The sequence below is a fragment of the Ochotona princeps genome, chromosome 4 (genome assembly GCF_030435755.1).
Source record: "Ochotona princeps isolate mOchPri1 chromosome 4, mOchPri1.hap1, whole genome shotgun sequence".
Classification (NCBI taxonomy): domain Eukaryota; kingdom Metazoa; phylum Chordata; class Mammalia; order Lagomorpha; family Ochotonidae; genus Ochotona; species Ochotona princeps.
This window is the reverse complement of record NC_080835.1, coordinates 56,991,061-57,011,812: the sequence shown is the minus strand read 5'-3', so window position 1 is coordinate 57,011,812 and position 20,752 is coordinate 56,991,061. Positions and strand designations below refer to the sequence as shown.

At 53.4% G+C, this 20,752-nt stretch overlaps 1 protein-coding gene across 2 annotated transcripts in view; it reads right to left on the bottom strand.

Annotated features, from left to right (window-relative positions):
* USP35 (ubiquitin specific peptidase 35) overlaps positions 1-20,752 on the bottom strand; it is an 87,894-nt gene that overhangs the window by 25,615 nt on the left and 41,527 nt on the right. For both annotated transcript variants that reach the window (XM_058663653.1, XM_058663651.1), the window contains exons 2-7: positions 13,932-14,762; positions 12,877-13,009; positions 11,338-11,467; positions 10,859-10,960; positions 8,562-8,720; positions 2,798-2,991 (exon numbers count right to left, since the gene is read on the bottom strand). In XM_058663653.1, coding sequence (XP_058519636.1) covers positions 2,798-2,991; positions 8,562-8,720; positions 10,859-10,960; positions 11,338-11,467; positions 12,877-13,009; positions 13,932-14,604 — 1,391 coding nt within the window. In that variant the 5' untranslated portion in view covers positions 14,605-14,762. The remainder of the gene's footprint in view (positions 1-2,797; positions 2,992-8,561; positions 8,721-10,858; positions 10,961-11,337; positions 11,468-12,876; positions 13,010-13,931; positions 14,763-20,752) is intronic.

Genomic DNA, 20,752 nt, shown 5'->3' with positions numbered 1-20,752 from the left:
ACTGGTTTATGTGAGGGCCAAGTATGTGCTGGGCAGAACCAGGCTGGACTACAAACACCCATTGGTTCCAGTGGAAGACAGGGATGGAAAAAGAACCAACCCAGCAACTGCAACCACCAGCTGATCAGGGCGATGGACTGTACCGGGCCCTGTGCTTGCTAGTACATACAAGAATCTGGTCCGGGAACACCTCAGGCAAAGTTTCTTTGGGGATCTCCCCAGTCGAGCTTTCAGACTCAGAACGCTAACCATCAAATGACAGAGGACAGAACAAGTCAATCAACCACCTCAGCTATTTGTTGGCAATGAAAATACGGGGCAAACAGAGATGCTATAATGGACTATGTCAATCAGTGGAATCTCCAACAACTGCATCGTGCTTGGAGTGGTGAGAGTGGCAGCAATTCAGAACTGTTGAATTATCAGAACCACTTGAGCAAGACCCTCGGAGCATGCCCCACATCTGGGACCTGGGGTGGGTGGGAGACTGGGTGGGGCTTCTCCCTTAAAATCTCCTTTTACATCAGATATATTAAGGAAACAATATGAAACTAATTGTCTTACCCATCTTCCTGTATTGCTTGAATCTTTTTACCCTAATTATGTCAAGATTGTCAAAAATAATTTAAAAAATCATTAAAAAAAAAAAAAGAACAACAACAACAAAAAAAATCTTCAGCCTGCAGTGCTGGCATCCCATACGGGCACTGGTTCTAGTCCCGGCAGCTCCACTTCCCATCCAGCTCCCTGCTTGTGTCCTTGGAAAGCAGTAGAGGATGGCCCAGGGCCTTGGGATCCTGCACCCACATGGGAGACCCAGAAGAAACTCCTGGCTTCTGGCTTCAAATAAGTTTAGCTCTGGCCATTGCAACCCCTTGAGGGGAGAACCAGTGAACAAAAGAACTATTTCTCCTTCAAGTAATAAATAACTAATCTTTAAAAAAAAGAGAGAGAGAGAGAGATGAACTTATGACCTGAAACTACCAGAAGGAAACACATGAAAGTATCAGTGTAGGCAAGAACATTTTGGGTAAAATCCCACAAACTCTGGCAACAAAAATAGAATCAGACAAATTAGATTATATCAATCAAGAATCTTCTGCACAGCAAACAACCAGCAGAGTGTATTTACAAGTTGCTGTAAATAGCTGACAAAGATAGCCAGAATATATAACAAATACAACCACCACCCAAAAGATCAGCTTGGAAGTTTATCCAGTTAAACTGCTTCCTTGCATCCATATGGACGCCAGTTCGAGACCTGGCTACTCCACTTCCAATCCAGCTCCCTAACAGCCTGGGAAAGCAGTAGAGGATGACCTAATATCTTGGACCTCTGCACTCACATGGGAGACCTGGAAGAAGCTCTCAGCTTAGGCCTGGCCCATTTCCAGCTGTCACAGCCATATGGGGAGTGAACCAGTGCAATAAATAAATCTTTAAAAAAGAGTATATGAGTCAACATTTCTCAAAAAATACTCCTAGTCAACAAATATATTAAATTGTTTTCAATATCACTTAGCCATCAGGGAACTGCAAATCAAAACCACAGTGAGATATCACCTCTCACTCCAATCAGAGTGGCTATTTTCACAAAAGAAAACAAAAAACCAGCTGCCAATGTGGAGCAGGAGAAAGGGGAACCCTTAAACACTTGGGGGCAGTGCAGATAAGGATAGCCACCACTCCAGAAGAGTTCAGCTTCAGAACACCATAAACGAACAAACACATGCTAGAATATATCCAAAGGAAATGTAACCCACCTACACATACCCACACTCACAGCAGGCGCTATCTACTAGCACCCACAGTGGCTAAGCAGAAGCCAACATGGCACATACACACACTGCTGGTCAGCCGTATAAAGCATGGGATCCTGTCACGTGCAGCAAAACGGGTGAACTGGAAGTCACTGTGTTGACCCAAACACGATGCATGCGTAAGCTTACAAGACTGTCAACCAAACCCAGAGTAGCATTTACAGGAGGCTGGGAAGCGGGTAAGGGACAACTGGATGACAGTTACCCAAACATAGACAGAAGTGGTCAGTTCTAGCGTTCTACAGCCCTGTTTGGGATTCCAGGTCACAACACATTCCATGAGAAGCTGGTGGGCACCCACAAGCAAAAAGAAGTGGAAAGGCTCATCTCCTGACTTGGCCAGTTTAGGCTGCATAGATGAGCTGAAACATGGCACTCTACCCTAGAGAGATGCACAAGTAAGACAACCATTACTGTGACCACAAGCACTTGAGCATTCACTCAGTAAATCATTTTGTTGTGTTTACAAAGTAACAAGGCAACAGATCCAGAAGTTATTTAAAAAAAAAAAAAAAGCCTGTCACCAGGCATTGGAAATGAACAAGCAGCAATAGTATGGACAGCCTCTGCCATCAGCTCCAACCTCCTACGCAAACTGCGGCTCACAGAGAAGCAGCAAACATGAGGCCATGGGGTCAGCTGGAATCAGAGCCCACTCTCTGATAAGCCAGCCAGTGGAGACAACACAGACTGTACTGCCCCCTTTAAAAAGAGAAAAATCTACTAAGGTGAGTGCCAGTTTTACTCTGGAAGATGCAGTCCTCCTCCAAGAAATGCAGTCAGTCATGAACCAACCCAAGGCAGACCCATTGCCACTGCAGCCCAGACTGCAACACCCTAAGGCCTTGGTGATGGTCTCACACTGTCCGAGTCCTCCAACACCTGCCCTGGCATTCCCAGAGGCCTTATGCCAACCCACACCTCCTGGCAGTTTTCCAATGGAAAGGCCAACCAGGACTTCCCAAGGCAGCACTTACTCAGAAGCCATGAACAGGGCCTGAAGGATGCTGTTCACATAGCAGGTGTTGCCCAGGTTGATTAAACCAATCTTGCCCGTGTCAGACTTTGCCATGAGCCTGGGGTAGAAGCCAGCCAGCTCACTCTTCTGTGAGGTCCAGGCATCCTGTCCCAGCAGCTGCTTGATGCGGTCCTCGTTGGGAACCTGCAGGTCCTGAGGAGGGAACAAGTAGGCAGGACAGTTAGCACTGAGGTCGGCTCCAAAAATATCACCATGCCTAGGAAGCCTTCCTGAACTACAGCCTACCACACAGCCTCCCGATGCTCCAGAGATGTGCGTCAGCTAGTCCCTGCTTACAAACTCATTCTAGACTCTCCCCTTGGCAAGTGGGTCATCTATATGACCTTCACAGCCACTACTGCCTTAAGATGGCATGGTCCCATTTCACAGATGGAAAAAGCAAAGACTCATTCAGGGTCACACAGGCAATAGATGAAGAACCTAAAACTCTTTGAATAGTCCAGGTGTGATGGGCTCCAGCAGCCCAGGCTAATCAGAGCCCAGCTCAGCCCTGACTCTCCTTTGCTCCAGCCATCAGAAGTAGGCTCCCCAGGCCTCAGTTTCCTCACCTGTCAAGGGAGGACACTGCACCTGTTTTGATTTGGCCTTCTATAATCAAGGTGCTTGCACATGAGGATGTTCTGGTTGTTCTGACTGATGAGCATTAAGAGGCAGCTTCCAAGAGAGTCAGCACTCCCAGTCTTCAACAGCGGTCCTCTTGTCAGGACAGCGAGAGGATCCTGGAGGTCTGCAGGGTGGGTCCTGGGTCACAGCTAGAGTCAGCACTAACCCCTTCACTCACCAAGGTCATGTCACACAGCCATGACTCAGAATGGGCACTGTGGAACAGTGGTTCAGACGCCGCTCAGAACACTGTGTTCTGTAGCCCAGGGCTGGGTGCCAGACCCAGCTCATGCACCCGAGGCAGCAGGTTCAAGCACTTGAGTCCTCCTCACCCACCCAGGAGGCTCCAGCTGGAGCTCTGTGCTCCTGGTTTCGGCCTGATTAGTTCTGACTGCTGAGGGCATCTGGCGAGTGAATCAGCAGATGATTCTATGCGTGATTCTATTCTGTGTGCGTGGGCCTGTGTATCTCTTTCAAATACACAAACATAGGACAAAGACCAGCTGCACCTAAAGGAGGAAAGCCAGACACAGTTCTAACACAGAGGCACAACATGGTACCAGCAGACACAAGGGGCATTTGCAGGAATGCTCCAACTCCATTCTTACTCCCAGAACCTGAGAACAACCCCTAAATGGGTATGAGGTGCCCCAGAGTTATCAGCTAGCTTGGCACCCAGGGCCTCCTCTCCCCGGAGCATGGCCTGTGGCTGGAAGGGCTTGCTCAAGCAGCCATTTAACATCTCGCTGACTCATCTCCGGAACCATTTCTCAAATACTGCATCAGATGAGGCAGTCCCTGATCACATCAAGGGCAACTACCACCAGAGAATCTGGTGGGGAGTCAGGCAGGTACAGGCTCTATTATGTTCTGGCCAACCCTCCCCTACCCAGGGAACAAACACATCATGAATGAATAGTGACAAAGAGGCAACACACAAACACACACACAGACCATGAACAAATCATAACAGAGGCAGAAACAGACACACACACACACACAAACACATGGAGAAGATGGAGAAAACCCACACCAGAAAATTCACAAGAAGGCACCACAGTGTACCAGTCTCAGTATCTCCCTGCACCGTTGGCATCCCACATCGGTGCCAATTTCAGATCCAGCTGCTCCACTTTAACCCAAATCCCTAATGTGTCTAGGGAAGCAGTGGATGATGACACTTGGGTCCCTGCACTCATGTGCGAGAAGCTCCTGGCTCCTGGCTTTGCACTGGCCCTGCTTTGGCAGTTGTGACCATTTTCGGGAGTCAGAAAGCAGATGTAAGATCTATTTCTCTCTTTCCTTGTAAGTCTTTCAAATTAAAAAGAAATCTTAGAAAGAATGAGAGAGAGAGAGAGAGAGAGAGAAAGAGAGAGAGAGAGAGAGAGAAAGGAACGGAGGGAGGGAAGAAGGAAGGGAGGGAGGGAGGAAGGGAGAAAGGAAGAGAAAGAACTTTGGGGCAGACATCTAGCACATATCAGAGTTCCTAGGCTTGGTTCTTGGCTTGCTTTCCAACCCAGCTTCCTGGTAATGCAGACCCTGGGATGATGGGTCAAGTACTTGGATCCTGCCACCCATGTGGGCTCTGGGCTCCTGGCTTTAGCCTCACCAAGCCCTTGGCTGTCGGGTATTCTGGAAATGAACCAGAAGATGGATGATCTTTCTCTTTCAAATAAATGAAATATTGTTCCCTCCCCCCCCGCAAAAAAAAGCTAACTTTGTACTCCTAGGAAGACCAAATCAAAAACTTGCTGACAGTGCTCAAGCTCCTGTCTTCAAAATTTACATTCAGAGCCCGGCAGCCGTGGCCTAGCGGCTAAAGTCCTCACCGTGAACGTGCCAGGATCCTATATCGTCGCCGGTTCTACTCCTGGCAGCTCCACTTCCCATCCAGCTCCCTGCTTGTGGCCTGGGAAAGCAGTTGAGGACGGCCCAATGCCTTGGGATCCTGCACCCACATGGGAGACCAGGAAGAGGTTACTGGTTCCTGGCTTCGGATCGGCGCAGCACCAGCCGTTGCGTTCACTTGGGGAGTGAATCATCGGACGGAAGATCTTCCTCTCTGTCTCTCCTCCTCTCTGTATATCTGACTTTGTAATAAAAATAAAATAAATCTTAAAAAAAAGAAATTTACATTCAGTGTTTCCTTCCCTTAGCAAGGGCTACAGCTTGCAAACAGCCACAACTTGACACTCATCCGCCTTCATGAGAATCTTCCAGAACTTACTTACAAAGGCTCATGTATACAGAGTGCACTCATGGGACACACATGAGAAACCTTACAAACCATACCATGATTAGCTGTCTTGCCTCTCAAACTGACTCACTGCAAAAGATCTGCAAATACCACGACAAATGGTGCCTATCTTCCCGGGAATACATGCTCTAACACCCAGGGAAGGAAATGCTGCTCATGTATAAATCATGAAGCAGACACTTGTATCTTTGGCATCACATGAAAGAGAAACTGAGCCAGTGTGAAACTGCTCTTGGGAGTCTTACGTCTGACGTCAAGGATCTCATGAAGTGCAGGTCTGGTGGGTGAAGCACAGTGACTCAGCCCAGCTTTCAAGACCCTGAACTCTGCCGACGGCTCTGCTGCAGCCCCCTGCCATGCTGACATACTGTGCCCTGGAGGACAGACACCTCCCACCGCCCCTCTGACTCATCCAGGGTAGTTTCCTCTTACTGGTTCCCAGGTCCATTTTCCCTCCTCTATCTTGCAGTCTCTTTCCTCTTAGAAAGTTGCCATCTGTAGCACTAGCATGCCACACAGGTACCAGTTTGAGCCCCAGATGCTCCACTTCTGATCCAGCTCCCCGATAAAGTGCCTGGTAAGGCACTGGAGGATGGCCCACGTCCTTGGACTCTTGTACCCACATGGGAGACTCAGAAGAAGCCCCGACTCCTGGCTTTGGACCATCCAGCTCTGGCCATTGCAGCCATTTGGGGAGTGAACCAGAAGATAGAAAATCTATTCCTCCCACCCTTCCCCTCACTTCTCTCTGTAACTCTGCCATTTAAAAAAAAAAAAGTTCCATGTTGTCTAGTGGGGGGTCTCTATGCCACTCATCCTTGTCACATGGGCTCCAAGGCTTCACACCTCCCGGTACAGGAGTCTACACACACCTGGTCCCCCTGGATGGAGCCATCAGCTCCTAGCCTACCAAGCCTGGCCTCACTCCTCTTCAGTTTCCCAGGATTGCAGCATGGGACCCTGCTCCCAACTTGTGTTTGCCCACACCTCTCTCCCACTACACGAAGCCCATTGGGCCACCCTCAGCCACAGAAAACCTAGGCACCAAAACCACCCGTCTCTGCCTCACAGAAGCTCACAAGCCAGCAGGAAAGACGAGCAGTCCAAGCAGCCCAGATCTCAGAGCTCTTGCACTATCCTCTCTTATGAGACTGGAAACCTGGAGCAACATCCCCCTAACCAGGCACAAGGCCTGCCTGCCCCTGTCCCAACACCTATTCACTCACTTCTGGGGACAGAGAGCCTCTCCCACTGTAAGTCAGCTCTCTTACAGCATTCTTCCCCAAGATTTGAAAGCCCAAAGAGAGCCAAGTAAGTCACATATTCCGCTTGTTAGGTTTATTTTTGCTCATGCAAAAGGGGCAGCCCCTCTGTGTGTTTTGTACTTTTTGGACTACAAGCTTGCCTTCAGTAGAACTGTATCTTTATGGCTTGTTTTACCAGGCAACCTTCCTGCAAGCTCATGAGTACATTTCATGTCGGTGTCTGACTTTGGGGACTCCAACCCTGCAAGAAGACCTGCATTCAAACCCCTAAGCCCACATGGGAACAGGCCACTGCTTACAAATTCCTTTTGCTCCCAGTCCAGAGCCCTACTCTCATTGCCCATTTGAGGGTGCATGCAGTTTTTTCAAACTACTGTTTGCTGGCTAACAGCAAAGCATTCTTGGGCTCAGCAATACCCACTCCCAATCAGGGACAGGCCTAGCACACCCTCTCTGGTCTTGCTTTGCTCATTGAGGTGCACCGTCCTGCCCCCTCCCTGCTCACTTCAGGCAAACAGGACACCATTTCTCACCACTGGAATTCCACTTTCTCTTCCTTCCTGGTCCTAGGGATTCCTCCACTACTTCCCAGGCAAGCTCAGTGAAGTACCCAACAATAGGTTTGTTCTAACAAGCACCTTCTAGATGTCACATGACACAACAGCAGCCAGTTCTGCCAGCCAGCCAGCCTGCCCATCAAAGCAGAAGTCAGAGCTGAGCTTCTGAAAGGGCACCTCCCTTGACACCTGCCCCATGCTCAGCCCTGTCCTCTGCCTCAGGCAATGGGCAGATGCTTGGCAGCCCAGGGCCTCGGTTCTGTCTCCCGCCACCTCTGTGATTCAACGCAAGTGGCAAAACCACTCCAAGGCCTGTTTTTCTCATCTCTGCGGCCCAAATAACAGCGGTTGCTTCACAAATCCCTTAAGAGTATCACAGGACAAAAGCCACGGCAGAGTGGGGCAGCTCCACACAAATGGCCATCACCATCAGATCCTGGCAACTCATCAAGCCTGTCCCAGAGCCTTTCTCCTCCTCTTCACCTCTGCCACTCCCCCTTGTCCTTAACCTAGCTGACGCTGTCACAGCTGTCCAGGTTTCTATACATGGGTCTGCCACACCACAGGCCACCAACTCCTTAATGAAGCAGATTCGGTTTGCTTCATGCCCACCATTTTAGCCTGAACTTGGCAAAGAGTAAAACATCAGTGAAGTCTTCAGGGTATTATGAATAGCCTCACTCTGAGCACTTGCAGTCAAATGTGATGACATGTGACAGCCTAGTGGTGGTGGTGGCACATAGGTGAGCAGTTTCCTGGGGGTGGAAACCTTGACAGTCCTACAGGAGTGACCCAGGCATATCATATACCAAGGCTAAAAGTAGTCATGACAGAGGGTGACACTCCTGGGGACGGGCAGGTAGGCTGGTGTGCCTGAAGTATGGGATGGCCTGGGGGAGGCAAGGGTCAACACTAACGAACAGACCAAGTGATGGGGAGCTACTGCCAAGCCTAGAGGAAGACCCTAACAGACACCTTTGTCAGAACAGGACAAGAGACAAAGCAGGGACTTGAACTCACCTTAATGGCCTCCATGACAGGCTCATACAGATCCGGGAAGCCCGGGAACCGGAACACCATGCAGTGGACCAGCTCTGCCAGCTGCTCCAGACAGCTGGTGCCTGAGTTCGAGTCCTCTTTGATCAGGGAGGTGACCATGGGTGGGATGTGAGGCAGGAGCTGCAGCGAGAGAGCAGGGCAAGACTCAGCAACAGGTCACAGCTCCATACCCCAAGATGCAGTGTCTCAGGCCCTGTCATAGACCTCAGGACTCTGGGAGGCAGGGAGGTCTGTTCACACACCACCAGATAAGTGCGATTCCCCTCACCAGTGCCTTGAACCCTGCAGGTACATGACTTCTTTACCAAGAAGTATGACTCTAGGCCCCCTGTCCAGTGTCTGCTCACAGAGCAAGGTAAATGTCCTCCCCACAGTGGTGAGGTAGCAAGAGCTCAAATCCAAGTGTCTAGCCTTTGCCAGCTTCCCTTCCCAGGTGCCTGAAGGCCCAAGTGACCAAGGCTACTCTGTCTAGCAAGAATGTTGTTGGAGGGCCCGGCAGCATGGCCTAGTGGCTAAAGTCCTTGCCTTGAAAGCCCCGGGATCCCATATGGGCGCCGGTTCTAATCCCGGAAGCTCCAATTCCCATCCAGCTCCCTGCTTGTGGCCTGGGAAAGCAGTCGAGGACGGCCCAAGGATTTGGGACCCTGCACCCACGTGGGAGACCTGGAAGAGGTTCCTGGTTCCCGGCATCGGATTGGCACAGCACCGGCCCATTGCGGCTCACTTGGGGAGTGAATCATTGGACGGAAGATCTTCCTCTCTGTCTCTCCTCCTCTCTGTATATCTGACTTTGTAATAAAAATAAATCTTAAAAAAAAAAAAAAAAGAATGTTGTTGGAGCCACACACAGTCGGCTGGGTAGGGCCTGATAACCTGAATGGTGGCCTCTAGAGACAACCACCATCACCCATCCCATAATTGCTGCCTGTTGCACACATCATCTGCTCTGTGACTACACAGAAGCAAGGATCAGAGAATAAAATGGGCTGATGCAATGGCTCAACTGGCTAATCCTCTGCCTACAAGCACTGAATCCCATAAGGGCACTGATTTGTGTCCAAGCTGCTCCACTTTCCATCCAGCTCCCTGCTTGTGGCCTGGGAAAGCAGTCGAGGATGGCCCAAAGCCTTGGGACCCTGCACCCATGTAGGAGACCCAGAAGAAGCTCCTGGCTCCTGGCTTCAGATCAGTTCAGCTCAACTCCAGCTGTTGTGGCCATTTGGGGAGTGAACTAGCAGATAGAAGCTCTCCTTTTGTCTCTCCTTCTTTCTATAAATCTGTCTTTCCAATTTAAAAAAAAATGCCTTTTTTTAAAGAAAGAAAATGAAATGAGGGAGGGGGTGTCATTTGCCACAGTGGGTTATGAGATAAGCTGAGGTCTGGGCCATATCTGAATCCATAGCCCATGCCTTTTGCTCACATAGTAGTTTCAACTTGCAAACTCATCAGGGTGTTGGGCCACAAGGTCACAACACATAGACATGGGAAGGGAACAAGCAGGCAGCAGACATGTGTCACCTCCTCTAACCCTTCCCCCATCATTCTGACTGCCCAGTACCCAGCTCTGAAAGGCCAAGTGCCTGGCCTGAAGGTATCACCTCTGACAAGGGCCAAGTCCAAATTCAACCCCAAGAACCTCAGCCCTTGGTTCTGTGCTTCTGTCTCTTCAATGAATGGGCACGTGTGACATTTCGCAGCCCTGAGCAGCAACCATGAGAACTGGGAGTCCACCTGCAGGTCCCCAGTGAAGACAGGCACGCAGGTGCAGCAGGAAGCAGCCCATGGCCTTAGGCTTCCTTCCCCAAAAAGGACACCTCTGCTGGGTGTCAGAAGCACATGGGGTTAGGAGTCACAGCATCCCTGAGTCCCTGCAAGCTGAGCCTGCAACAGTGACCTCCCCCACTGCCATCTCTTCCTCTGAAGCATGGAGGCCATGACCAAACTTCCCTCAGTGGTGTGGATATACTCTGCAAATTACATGAATGAATGCGAGTGCTGTCCTTAGCATGGAGGCTGGCACACAGCCCCAGGGGCTGTCAGGCTGTCATCAGTCAATTCTGTCATTCAAACACATGCCTGGGCAAAGGCCACACAAATCCTCTAATTGCCAAGTGGGGTCTGCAGCCTCCTCCAGCTCCAACAGCCTGACCTTGGAGGTCCTGCACACATGTGCCCAGCCCAAATCTCCAACAAAGTCAGCACATCAGGCCTCCCAGCCCAGAGCAGGTGCAGAGCTGTCTGTCCTCAGGGGTCCTTACCAGGTGGAAAGCCTCGTGGGAGTGCTGGAAAGTCAGGAGGATGTACTTGAGGACACACAAGGCAGCTCCCCGCACGATGGGGTACAGCAGCTTTGAGAAAACCTGGAAGACAGTCTGCGGTCAGGAGCCCCTCTCCCCCAGGTCACATAAGGCCAAGCCCAACCACAGGCCTAAGAGGCAGAGAAAAAACAGCAGCCCCATGCTGAGAGCAGGAACACAGAGGTGCTCACAGACCTGTATGAATGGACAGGTGGTAAAATGGATGGGTGAGGGGCACACTAGAAGTGACACATGCACATATTTGAATGATCAAAGGAATAAATTGGGGGGAGGGTAACCTGAGGCCCAAAGAGTGGCAATAATTTGCCCAAAGTCACACAGCAAACTTGGATGGGAGCTCTGCCTCCCCCATCTGCACTGTCTCTGGCAAGAGACCAGCGGCAAAGGCCATAAGTGCCAACAAGGCCAGGGCCACCAACCTTCTCAATTTTGTTGAGCGAAACCTCGATCAAGATGCTGAACTTCTTAACGGCAGCCAGGCCTTTCAGCAGGGCAATGATCCACTTGTCAATGTTCTTCCCCAGGGGCCAAGAAACCCAGTCGATCATCCTGGTGAGGAGAGCGACAGTGACACAGGGACCAAAGAGCCCCAATGCTGGTGAGGGCAGCCCAGGGGCCAGCTGTCACCTCCCAAGTTCTCACCTGCCCAGGGAAGCCCTGTCATCTGTGGAAGTGAACATGACACCACTGGGAAACACACCCAATCCCAGCAATCACAGGGGACAGAGTCCAAGGCTGCCAGTCCCCCAGGACCAACTTCCCCCAATACACACACACACACCGGCTACACTGGCAGAATGGGCAGCCTGGAAGAGCACAGACTCTGAGCTAGCAGCTCTGGTTCCAGCAAGCTCTTGCTGTGTGACCTAGAACAAGTCATCTTCCCTCTCTATGTCTCAGTTTCCTCCTCTGTAAAATGGGTGATACAACCTCCCCCCTGAGGTTGTCATGTGGATCAGCAGAGTCAATAGCCTGCACGGGCACGGCACTCTCTGCTTTGTGTGAATTAACACACTTGAACTTCACAGCACAATGCCTGTGTAGACCAAGTGTGAAGCCACCACATAACAGGTGCACAAGAAAGCCTTCCTGTCCTAACTGTGCTACTAGGGCTGTGCTGGGAGACGGAAGACCGTAGCAGCAGAATAGGAGCAGCTGCACTCACACATGGGTCCTCCACACTTTTCTAGGCCCTATCCCATCTAATGTAACCCTCATAACAACCCTCCACAGGAAGCTTAACTTTGTTTCAATTTCTAGCAGAGGAAACTGAAGCACAGAGAGGTTGATCAACTTGTCCAAAGCCACAGACCAGAACAGAAGGGGCAGGATCTGACCTCCTGAACCCCACCTCTAGAGCCCATACTCTTACCCACTCAAGACCAGGCATCATGGGGGAAGGGTCTCAAAGACACGGTGCAGGAGCATGCACACAGGCAGCAAAGAATGGCAAAATGGCCAAGGGAGGCACGCTGGGTGGATGGGGTCTACAAAGGCTGAGGCCCATAGGGAGGAGGACAGGAGGCACATTCTGGGGTCCCCCACACAGGCAGGTGCAGCCTGGTCACAAGGATGACAGCATTCAAGTGGGGTGGGACCACACGAGGGCTCTGGGAGCTGCAAAGCACCCAAACCGTTCACCAGACTCAGAGCACACCAGAGGGCTTTGGCCTTCTGGTGTAATCCCTTAAAGCCCGACTTCTTACACCACCACCCGCCTTTACTTTACAGAGGGGGTAAACGGAAGCTGAGCATTCCCCTGCAAATCCAGGGTCACACAGCTGGTCCACCAACCCAGCAGCACTTCTGGAGCAGGGCTGAGTGCACCCCCCCATCACCACCACCCCAGCACAGGGCTCCACAAAAGACAACCGAGCCATGAGGAGGGCCTGGTCCAATACCCCCACCCGCCCCAGGGAGCCCCTGGGAGGAGGAAGGCAGGGCCCTCAGCACCCCACCTGCTAATGGCCATCAGCATCTGCGCATCTGTCACGCTGTCGTCATTGCTGAGGTTCCGGACGACACCATCCATGAGCTCCAAGGGCAGGTGCTGGACCACACTGGCCAGGGCACTGGATGGGGGCTCCTCATCTGGGTCAGCAGGCAAGGCTGAGCTTAGCAGCAGGGAAGGCCTGCCCCTCCCCTCCACCAATCTTTCCAAATCACCAAGGAAAAGGCCTGGCCCTCCATAAAGAGTGCCTGGGGGCCAGCATCACAGTCCCCGACTCTCCATTCGCTCACGCACTCAACACACCTTCACCGCCTGCCACTGCTTTGGGCCCAGTTCTGTGCTGGACCCAGGGAGGAAGCATCAACCTTGCAAGTGCAGGCTAGTGGGGGGCATGACCCTAGAAAGGCTGACACTGGAGCTAAGGCCAGCAAAGACAGGAGGGCTGTGTGACTTGGAAGGGGTTGGGGGAGGGTCACTCCAGTTGCCACCACTACAGGGCCTGCAGACCAGAAAGCCCATTTAGTGATCGGCGTGTCAATGCTGGGCTGTGTAAGGACTCGGATCTTGTACACCACCTGACATGGTGGTTCTCACCAGGTATGCTCCCTTCCTGTGTCCTGGGCAGCACTGTCATGCCAGGAGGCTTGGGTTTCCCTTCAAGCTTTAACACTGTGGCCTATGTTCCACAGCTTCCAACACAAGGTCTCCATGCCACACCTCAAGGTTAAACCTGCAAGCCCGGGGTCCACCTGTGCCTGCCCAAAGACTATCACTCTTGGGCTCACCTCCAACCACCATCAAAGCCACCTGACCCAAAGGCTGTGTGCAGCTGGCATGCTCAAGCCCCAGCTCCTTCCCATCTTCTCCCTCCTCCCCCAAACACACCAGGATCCACAGTGGGCACCTAGGCTAGGTTTGGCGACTGAGTAACTCAGCGGTCCAGTGCCTGCTCTTTCACTGGCTCACTTGTTTTCTTTCTCTCCCTCTCCCTCAGCACACCATGGCGGCAATATACCAACCCACAAGCACACGCCTCAGCCCCAGCTCCGAGGACACACGCACCTGTACAAGAGATGACAGCGAACAGCTCCTTGAGGCAGGGCAGGATGGCGGCGGGCTGCGTACGCCACAACTGAGCCAGGAGCCCGCTCACCTGCTGGGCCTGCTCCAGGAACTCCACGGCGCCCTCCTCGCCCTCGGCGGGGCAGCGGAAGCGACCGAGGCAGCGTACCAGCTGCTGGCAGAAGAGCAGGCGGTGCGGACCGTCGGGCACGCAGCGTGGGTGCCGCGCCAGCAGCCGGGCCACCTGCGCGCAGACGGCGGGCCCCGGGCGCTCACACACGGCGCGCAGCACCTCGCGCCGCAGCAGCGCGAACACCTCGTCGGCCGCGGGCCCGTCAGGCAGCAGCTGCAGACCCAGCTGCACGCAGGCGAGCGCGCGGGCGCCTGGTGGGCCGGCGCTGCCCTGCAACAGGCGTAGCACGCGGCGCGCGCTGAAGAACTCGGCGAAGACGTCGGGGTGGTGGCGGCCGGCCACGTGCAGCAACTGGCAGCCCACGCGGCGCGGCAGCTCCTCCGTGCCGCCCACGTAGAGGCGCGCGCCCAGCGCCAGCAGTGCCAGACACTGCTCCCGCTCCAGCGGCTGCCGCGCCGCCTCCAGCACACGCCGCACCAGCCCCTGCTTCACGCTGGCCGGGTATGACGAGGTCACCACCGCCTCCAGGATCTTGTCCATGGTGGCTGCGAGGCGCGGCGGGGATGCAGGGAGCTGGTCTGCTTCTGCCCAACGGCTAGTGGAGCTTGAACGCCACGGTCAGTTCCCCGTGGAGCGGCACTATGGGCGTGGAAGCCGTGGGCGAGCAATTAAGCCTCTCTGGGCTTTAGTCCTTTCATCTGTGAAACGGGGCAAAGATAACCTGCGTCACCGGGAAGTACATACCATGCTCCTCGCTTAGCATGCCCTGGGAGCTCCTGCAGCTTGAAGTGCCTGCCAACAGGACCCTGGGCCCCCTGGTTGACTTCATCAGCCTTGAGAACAGAGGGACTTGGGTCTAGAAGTGCTGCCCAGAGCCTGGATCTAGTTACACTCTGGGCTTGGAATGGGGGCATAGGAAGAGTTAGCGTCCAGTCCTCGTGCTTTGCATTCCACTCCTAGGCAACACCTTACCCAAGTTACCTTCACCTGGGCAAGATTCCCACTTTGCACCAGGGTGTTTGCCCAGCACTCTCCCTCAGCGGAGGGCCCCCTCCCCTGTCCCATGCCCTGAGCTGTACACCCCACGCAAAACTCTTGTTTTCCTTAAAGCTGATGTAAAACACCTGCCCTCAACAGTAACTTCTCTTGCCTCCTTCTACAGCCACCTGGGATCACTCAATATAAGGAGCGGGTGAGGCGAGAACAGGTGAATCCCCAGCCCTCCCTCCTTCCTGTCTGTTCCATTGTTGTCACCCCGCCTGGCTCCTCAGCCGGGCATGACGAGAGCCCTGTCTGTGTCTCCTTGCGCCCACAACCACTCCTAGTTCCCTCGGGCCTCTCTGAACCCCAGCAGCTCTGAGGGCTCTTCCTACTTCCTCCTGGCTTGGTTGACATTGCAGATTGCAGCTGAAATTCACCTCTTTAAGGCAGCCTGGCCTGACCTCCCTGTTGCAGTCAAAAGCCTTGATTAACAAATTGGGACATCCTATCCTTTTCCTTGATGGCACCTAGCATGTCATGAATAGAGCCAGCCTCTCCCACCACAAGTCTCCAAGGGTAGGAACTGTGCCAGGATCCCCTGTGCCCAGCTTGGTGCTTAGCACGCCAGCACCCAGAGTACAGCGTGTGGCTACCTGGGCTGTTTCCTGACTGCCTGTGATCCACACTGACCTCTGACTGCTGATCTTGTGCTGTTCAAGTGGGCACAGCCCCGCTCTCAGAACACCCAACTCTCAGCTCCTCCTCCAGAGCCTCTTGGTAAGATCCAAGAGAAGGTTCAGCGTGTGATCAGTGTTTAAGCCGATTGGCTCAGTTACAACCTGCTCTATCCTTCACACCTGGATCTGGTGTAAAGCTAGGCCAGCCACATCCTGAATCCTGGGCCAGCAAATGTGAAATGTGACTCTGCTAATTGAGCCAGGCCCCTTGAAGGTCTCAGCGATGACCCAGCAGGCCTCACCCTCACTGCATGTGGTAAGGCACAGTTGGCCCATTTATGTCGGTCTATCTTACTGGGCTATAGTGCCCTGGAACAGGCACCAAGGCTCATTTCTCTTGTTGCAGGTGTGTCAGCTCCTAGGTCAGCAGTTCCCAGGGCTTGGCCTCAGTGAGGTGGGGAAAGGTGAGTGACAGCGCCCTCTGCAGGCTTTCTGAACTCTGACGAAGGGAGAAGAGTGCCCTTTAAGTCTGGTTTCTTTTTCTTTTTCTCTCTGTCGTTTTTACTTGAAGGACAGAATGACAGAAGATGTATCTTCCATCTGCTGGTTCACTCCCCTAGTGCTCAGCGCAGCAGGGCTGGGTCAGTTTGGAGCAGGAGCCTGGAACCTAGTCTGGGTCTCCCACGAGGAGACCCTGGTCATCATGGGGTTCCTCCCAGGGTGCACAGTAGCAGAAAACTGGGTTGGAAGCAGGGTGGGAAGTGCAACCGTAGCCCCCCAGCACAGGATGCAAGCATCCATGCCTGCCCCTACATTGCATGTGTTCCTGTCTTCAGGAGGCTCTCAGCTGAGCTCTGGTTACCATGAAGGGGGCCTGTGCTCCGACCCCTGCTTCTGCCTTTCCCGGCTATGAGGACAAAAGTTCCTGGCTAGGGACTGAGCACATGGGAGTCCTCAGTAGGTGTCTGTGCCTTCAGCTTGCAGAGCTGGGGAGTCTTTTTCTTGCCAAGGGCCATTTGGATAGCATCACCCACAGACCTTCAAAATGATCAACTTAAAAATTAGCCTGCTAGGAATCTATTGAATTCCAAATCCTGCCTGTGGTTACCTTGACAGGGTCTGACCAGCTGATTTGCAGAGCTTGTATAGCCTGCAGACTGGATGCCCCCACCCCTGCTTTAGAAGCAAAGAGTCTGCCATTAAGGAGTTTCCAGGCAGCTGGCAGAGGCAGGCATATTTGTGGAGCATCAGCTCAGGAGAACTGTCTTTGAAAATGGTTCCCCAACGGCCAGCGTCATAGCATACCAGGTTAAGCCTCCCTCTGTAACACCATATCCCATATGGACACCTGTTGGAGATCTGGCTACTCTACTTCCAGTCCAGCTCTCTGTGTAAGTGCCTAGGAAAGCAACATGGATGGCCTTAGTGTCTGGGTCCCTGTACCATGTGGGAAACCTGCAAGAAGCTCTTGGCATTGATTTGGTCCAACCCTGGCCATTGTGGTCATCTCTCTCTTTCTCTCCCCGGCCTTGCAACTCTTTTATATAAATAAATCAATCCTTGGGCCCGGCTCCGTGGCCTAGCGGCTAAAGTCCTCACCGTGAACGTGCCAGGATCCTATATCGTCGCCGGTTCTACTCCTGGCAGCTCCACTTCCCATCCAGCTCCCTGCTTGTGGCCTGGGAAAGCAGTTGAGGACGGCCCAATGCCTTGGGACCCTGCACCCGCTTCGGAGACCCGGAAGAGGTTTCTGGTTCCTGGCTTCGGATCGGCTCAGCTTTGGCCGTTGCAGTCACTTGGGGAGTGAATCAGTGGACATAAGATCTTCCTCTCTGTCTCTCCTCCTCTCTGTATATCTGACTTTGCAATAAAAATAAATAAATCTTAAAAAAATAAATAAATCCTTTAAAAGAGAGAGAGGGGGAGAGAGAGAAAGAGCGTGCTTAAGCCTGGTGCAGTAGCCTAGCGGCTAAAATCCTCACCTTGCACACGCAGGGATCCCATATGGGCGCCAGTTCTGATCCCAGCGGCACCGCTTCCTATCCAGCTCTCTGTGTGTGGCCTGGGAAAGCAGCCAAAGACAACCCAAAGCCTTGGGGCCCTGCACCCACGTAGGAGACCTGGAAAAAGCTCTTGGCACCTGGCTTTGGATCGGCTCAGCTCCAGCTGTGGTGGCTGCTTGGGGAATGAATCATCGGACCGGAGAAACCTCTGTCTCTCCTCTTCTCTCTCTATCTGACTTTCCAGTTTAAAAAATAAATCCAGTCACCCTTCAGCCCTGGTCCCTCTCTTCCTACGCAGCACCTGTGGCTAACCTCCCACACCCCTGTCTGGTCTGCCCCAGCCTACAGGGAAAGAATACGCTTTCAACTTCTGGCCAAAAGAGAATCTCAAGACATCGAGGTACCAGCATCAGGTGTGGAGGAAAAGTGAGGAAGGCTTGGGGTCAGGAAAGGCTCTGGGAGAGGAAAGACAATCAAGGTCCGGATGAGGACTCTTGCATCCCAGGCCCAACTCACTGCGTGACCTTGAGCTTCTCGGCTCTCTTGTCATCAGTATTAGATTGAATCATGTGAATGACCACATCAGTCATCCCTGCCTGACGCCCAGCTCAGGAGGCGGGCCGAGCCTAACGGCTGGCACCTCAGGCAGGGGAGCCTTCTGAGAGCCCTGCCACTCCCCAGGCCAGCTGTGCTGTCCTGCTCAGCCTGGACTCTGGCCACAGCAGGCAGGCCCTGCCTACCTGCCTCTCCTCCTACGCAGGCAGTCTGAGGTCAGCTGTCACCATGGACACCAGAAAGCCCTCTCCATCATAGCTCAGATGCGCACACACTGAAGGGTTTCAGAGGCCTGGAGCTCACCTGACCCATCACAGACCAGGGAGCGGAGGCAGGCCGTAGTCACTCTCCCTACAGGGATAACAGGAGGAGAGAGAGAGGGTCCTGCACTCCCACCCCTGGGAAGAAAGACACAAGCTACACACACACACACACACACACACACACACACACACACACACACCCCACCCCCCCCCCCCCCAGCTCCAGGCCCTTGGAAAAGGAGATGATGGCTAGCCTTGACCCAAGAGCCAGCTGCCCCTGGCCCAACAGCTGCACACAGCAGCTGTGTCCTCCCTTGAAAATCCCCAGGCTTGGACTCTCAGCTGTAGAATCATGCCACAGGATGCTGGGCAAGTCCTTGGTGGCTTCTTGGCCTTCTCAGCTGGAAAATGGAAACTGTTCTAGGCCTGCCACTCAGGGCTGGGACAAGATGCAAAAGAGGAGGGCGGGGCGGTCATGAGTCTACCTACTGTGGGCCATTTGGTGTGGAGGGAGGAGGCAGGCTCTGCTGGGGAGGGAGCGCAGTCGCACACTGCTGATTGGGCTGACGTTCCACGGCATCACCACCCCACCCCTCTTAGCCCTCAGTGCTGATCTGTGGCTGATCTCTGTTTGCCCAGCTCTTCCTCCTCATGTCCGCTCAGCTCTGTCTACCAGAGGTGTATGTCCAGCAGGAGCGGAGTCCAGCCACTGCCCCCCGCCACAGTGGCCATAATCACAGTGATGGGCACTCCACAAGCTCTTCCAGCCTCTGAACTCCAGAATGGACGGTGATGGCCTGGCCAGCCCTTAGCCTCTGAAGGCCAGCATCACTGCTGCTCCCCTATGCCTTGCCCCAACCCTTCTCACCCCAGAAGTCCCAGCAATACCCAACATCCCTCCACAGTCTCCCCAAGCCCTGCATGGTGAGTACCATCAGCTGTATCTCCTACTCAAAACCAGCAGGTGAAGGCCAGACTCCCCTGGTAAGTGAAGCTCCTTTCTCTCTCTCAGTCTCACCTCTCTCAGCAGGTTCTGTCTGACTGCTGCACCCAGCTCACATGGCCCCCATCTGGGGAGCCTTTTCCTGGACCCTCAACAATTCGCATCCCCAAGGTCCAGGTACCTCATCACTCTGTAGCATGTGTCCCCCCACCCCCACTGGCAGGAAATAGATCCAGGCCCCCAGTCTTGTACCTAGTGCCTGGTATGGGATCGAGCATATTGGAGTCCAGGAAGGTGTGTCAAGAGACTAAGGAAAGACATGTGACAGCAAGATGAGCCAAAATCAAGGAAGTGGCCAGAGACAGGCCTCCCGCCTAGTACAGGAGCTGCCCACTCACCCAGGCATACTTCTGTGTATCATAACCCGCAAAATGTTAAACCTCAGCCAAGGCATCCCCTATAGAGGTCACTGCACTGCACTGAGCGAGGCCTCAGCTGTTCTAGAATTGATTCAAGCAACAAAGCAGAAGAAAAAGCAAAAGCAGAAAAAACCAAAAACACTGCTCCCCTTTAGCACTCAGGTCAGAAGCTCATGGGGCCCTGTACCACAGAGGGAATTTCACTCCATCTCTCCCTGAGCCAGGTGGGGGTGCCCTCCAAGCCTCACCACAGAGAACCCTCTTGGACCCTCATACCCTGGATCCCTCCCTTGATGACCCTGGAGGAGGGGGCTCCATCCCCTCCGGTTTCCTGGCAGCAGCCTGCCTCTCTCTCTCTCTCTCTTTCTCTCTTTCCTCTAAACAGCGCTGTGCAGGAGGAGCCCTTCTCCTTGCACTGAGAAGCCCCTGTCTGGGCCACCAAAGTGTCTCTGGAAACAAACAGAAAAGAGGTTGTACTGGCCAAGCAACTGCTCTTTGAATGGGAGATGATGAGACGGAGGGGAGAAGGGCTGGGGGCAGGAGCGGCTGCTCCCTCCTCAGGAACACACTACATCCACTCCTGGCTGCCTGACCGTGCCCCTGCCCGGGCTTCCAGCCCTGGCTGACACCGCTCACCCTGGGGACTCCAGTTTGCAAGGGCCTTTATAGGTGAGGGACTCCATTATCCCAGATGCTAGGAACCCCAAAAGCCTTTTCCGAGTAGAGGGGGCCTCTGGGTCATTCAGTGTGTGCCCCCAGCTTGACCCTACCTTCCAATGACACCCCAGGCACTGGTGCCCCTCCTCTCTGTAAGGCTGACCAGATCCATGGTACTGGGTACCAGTGC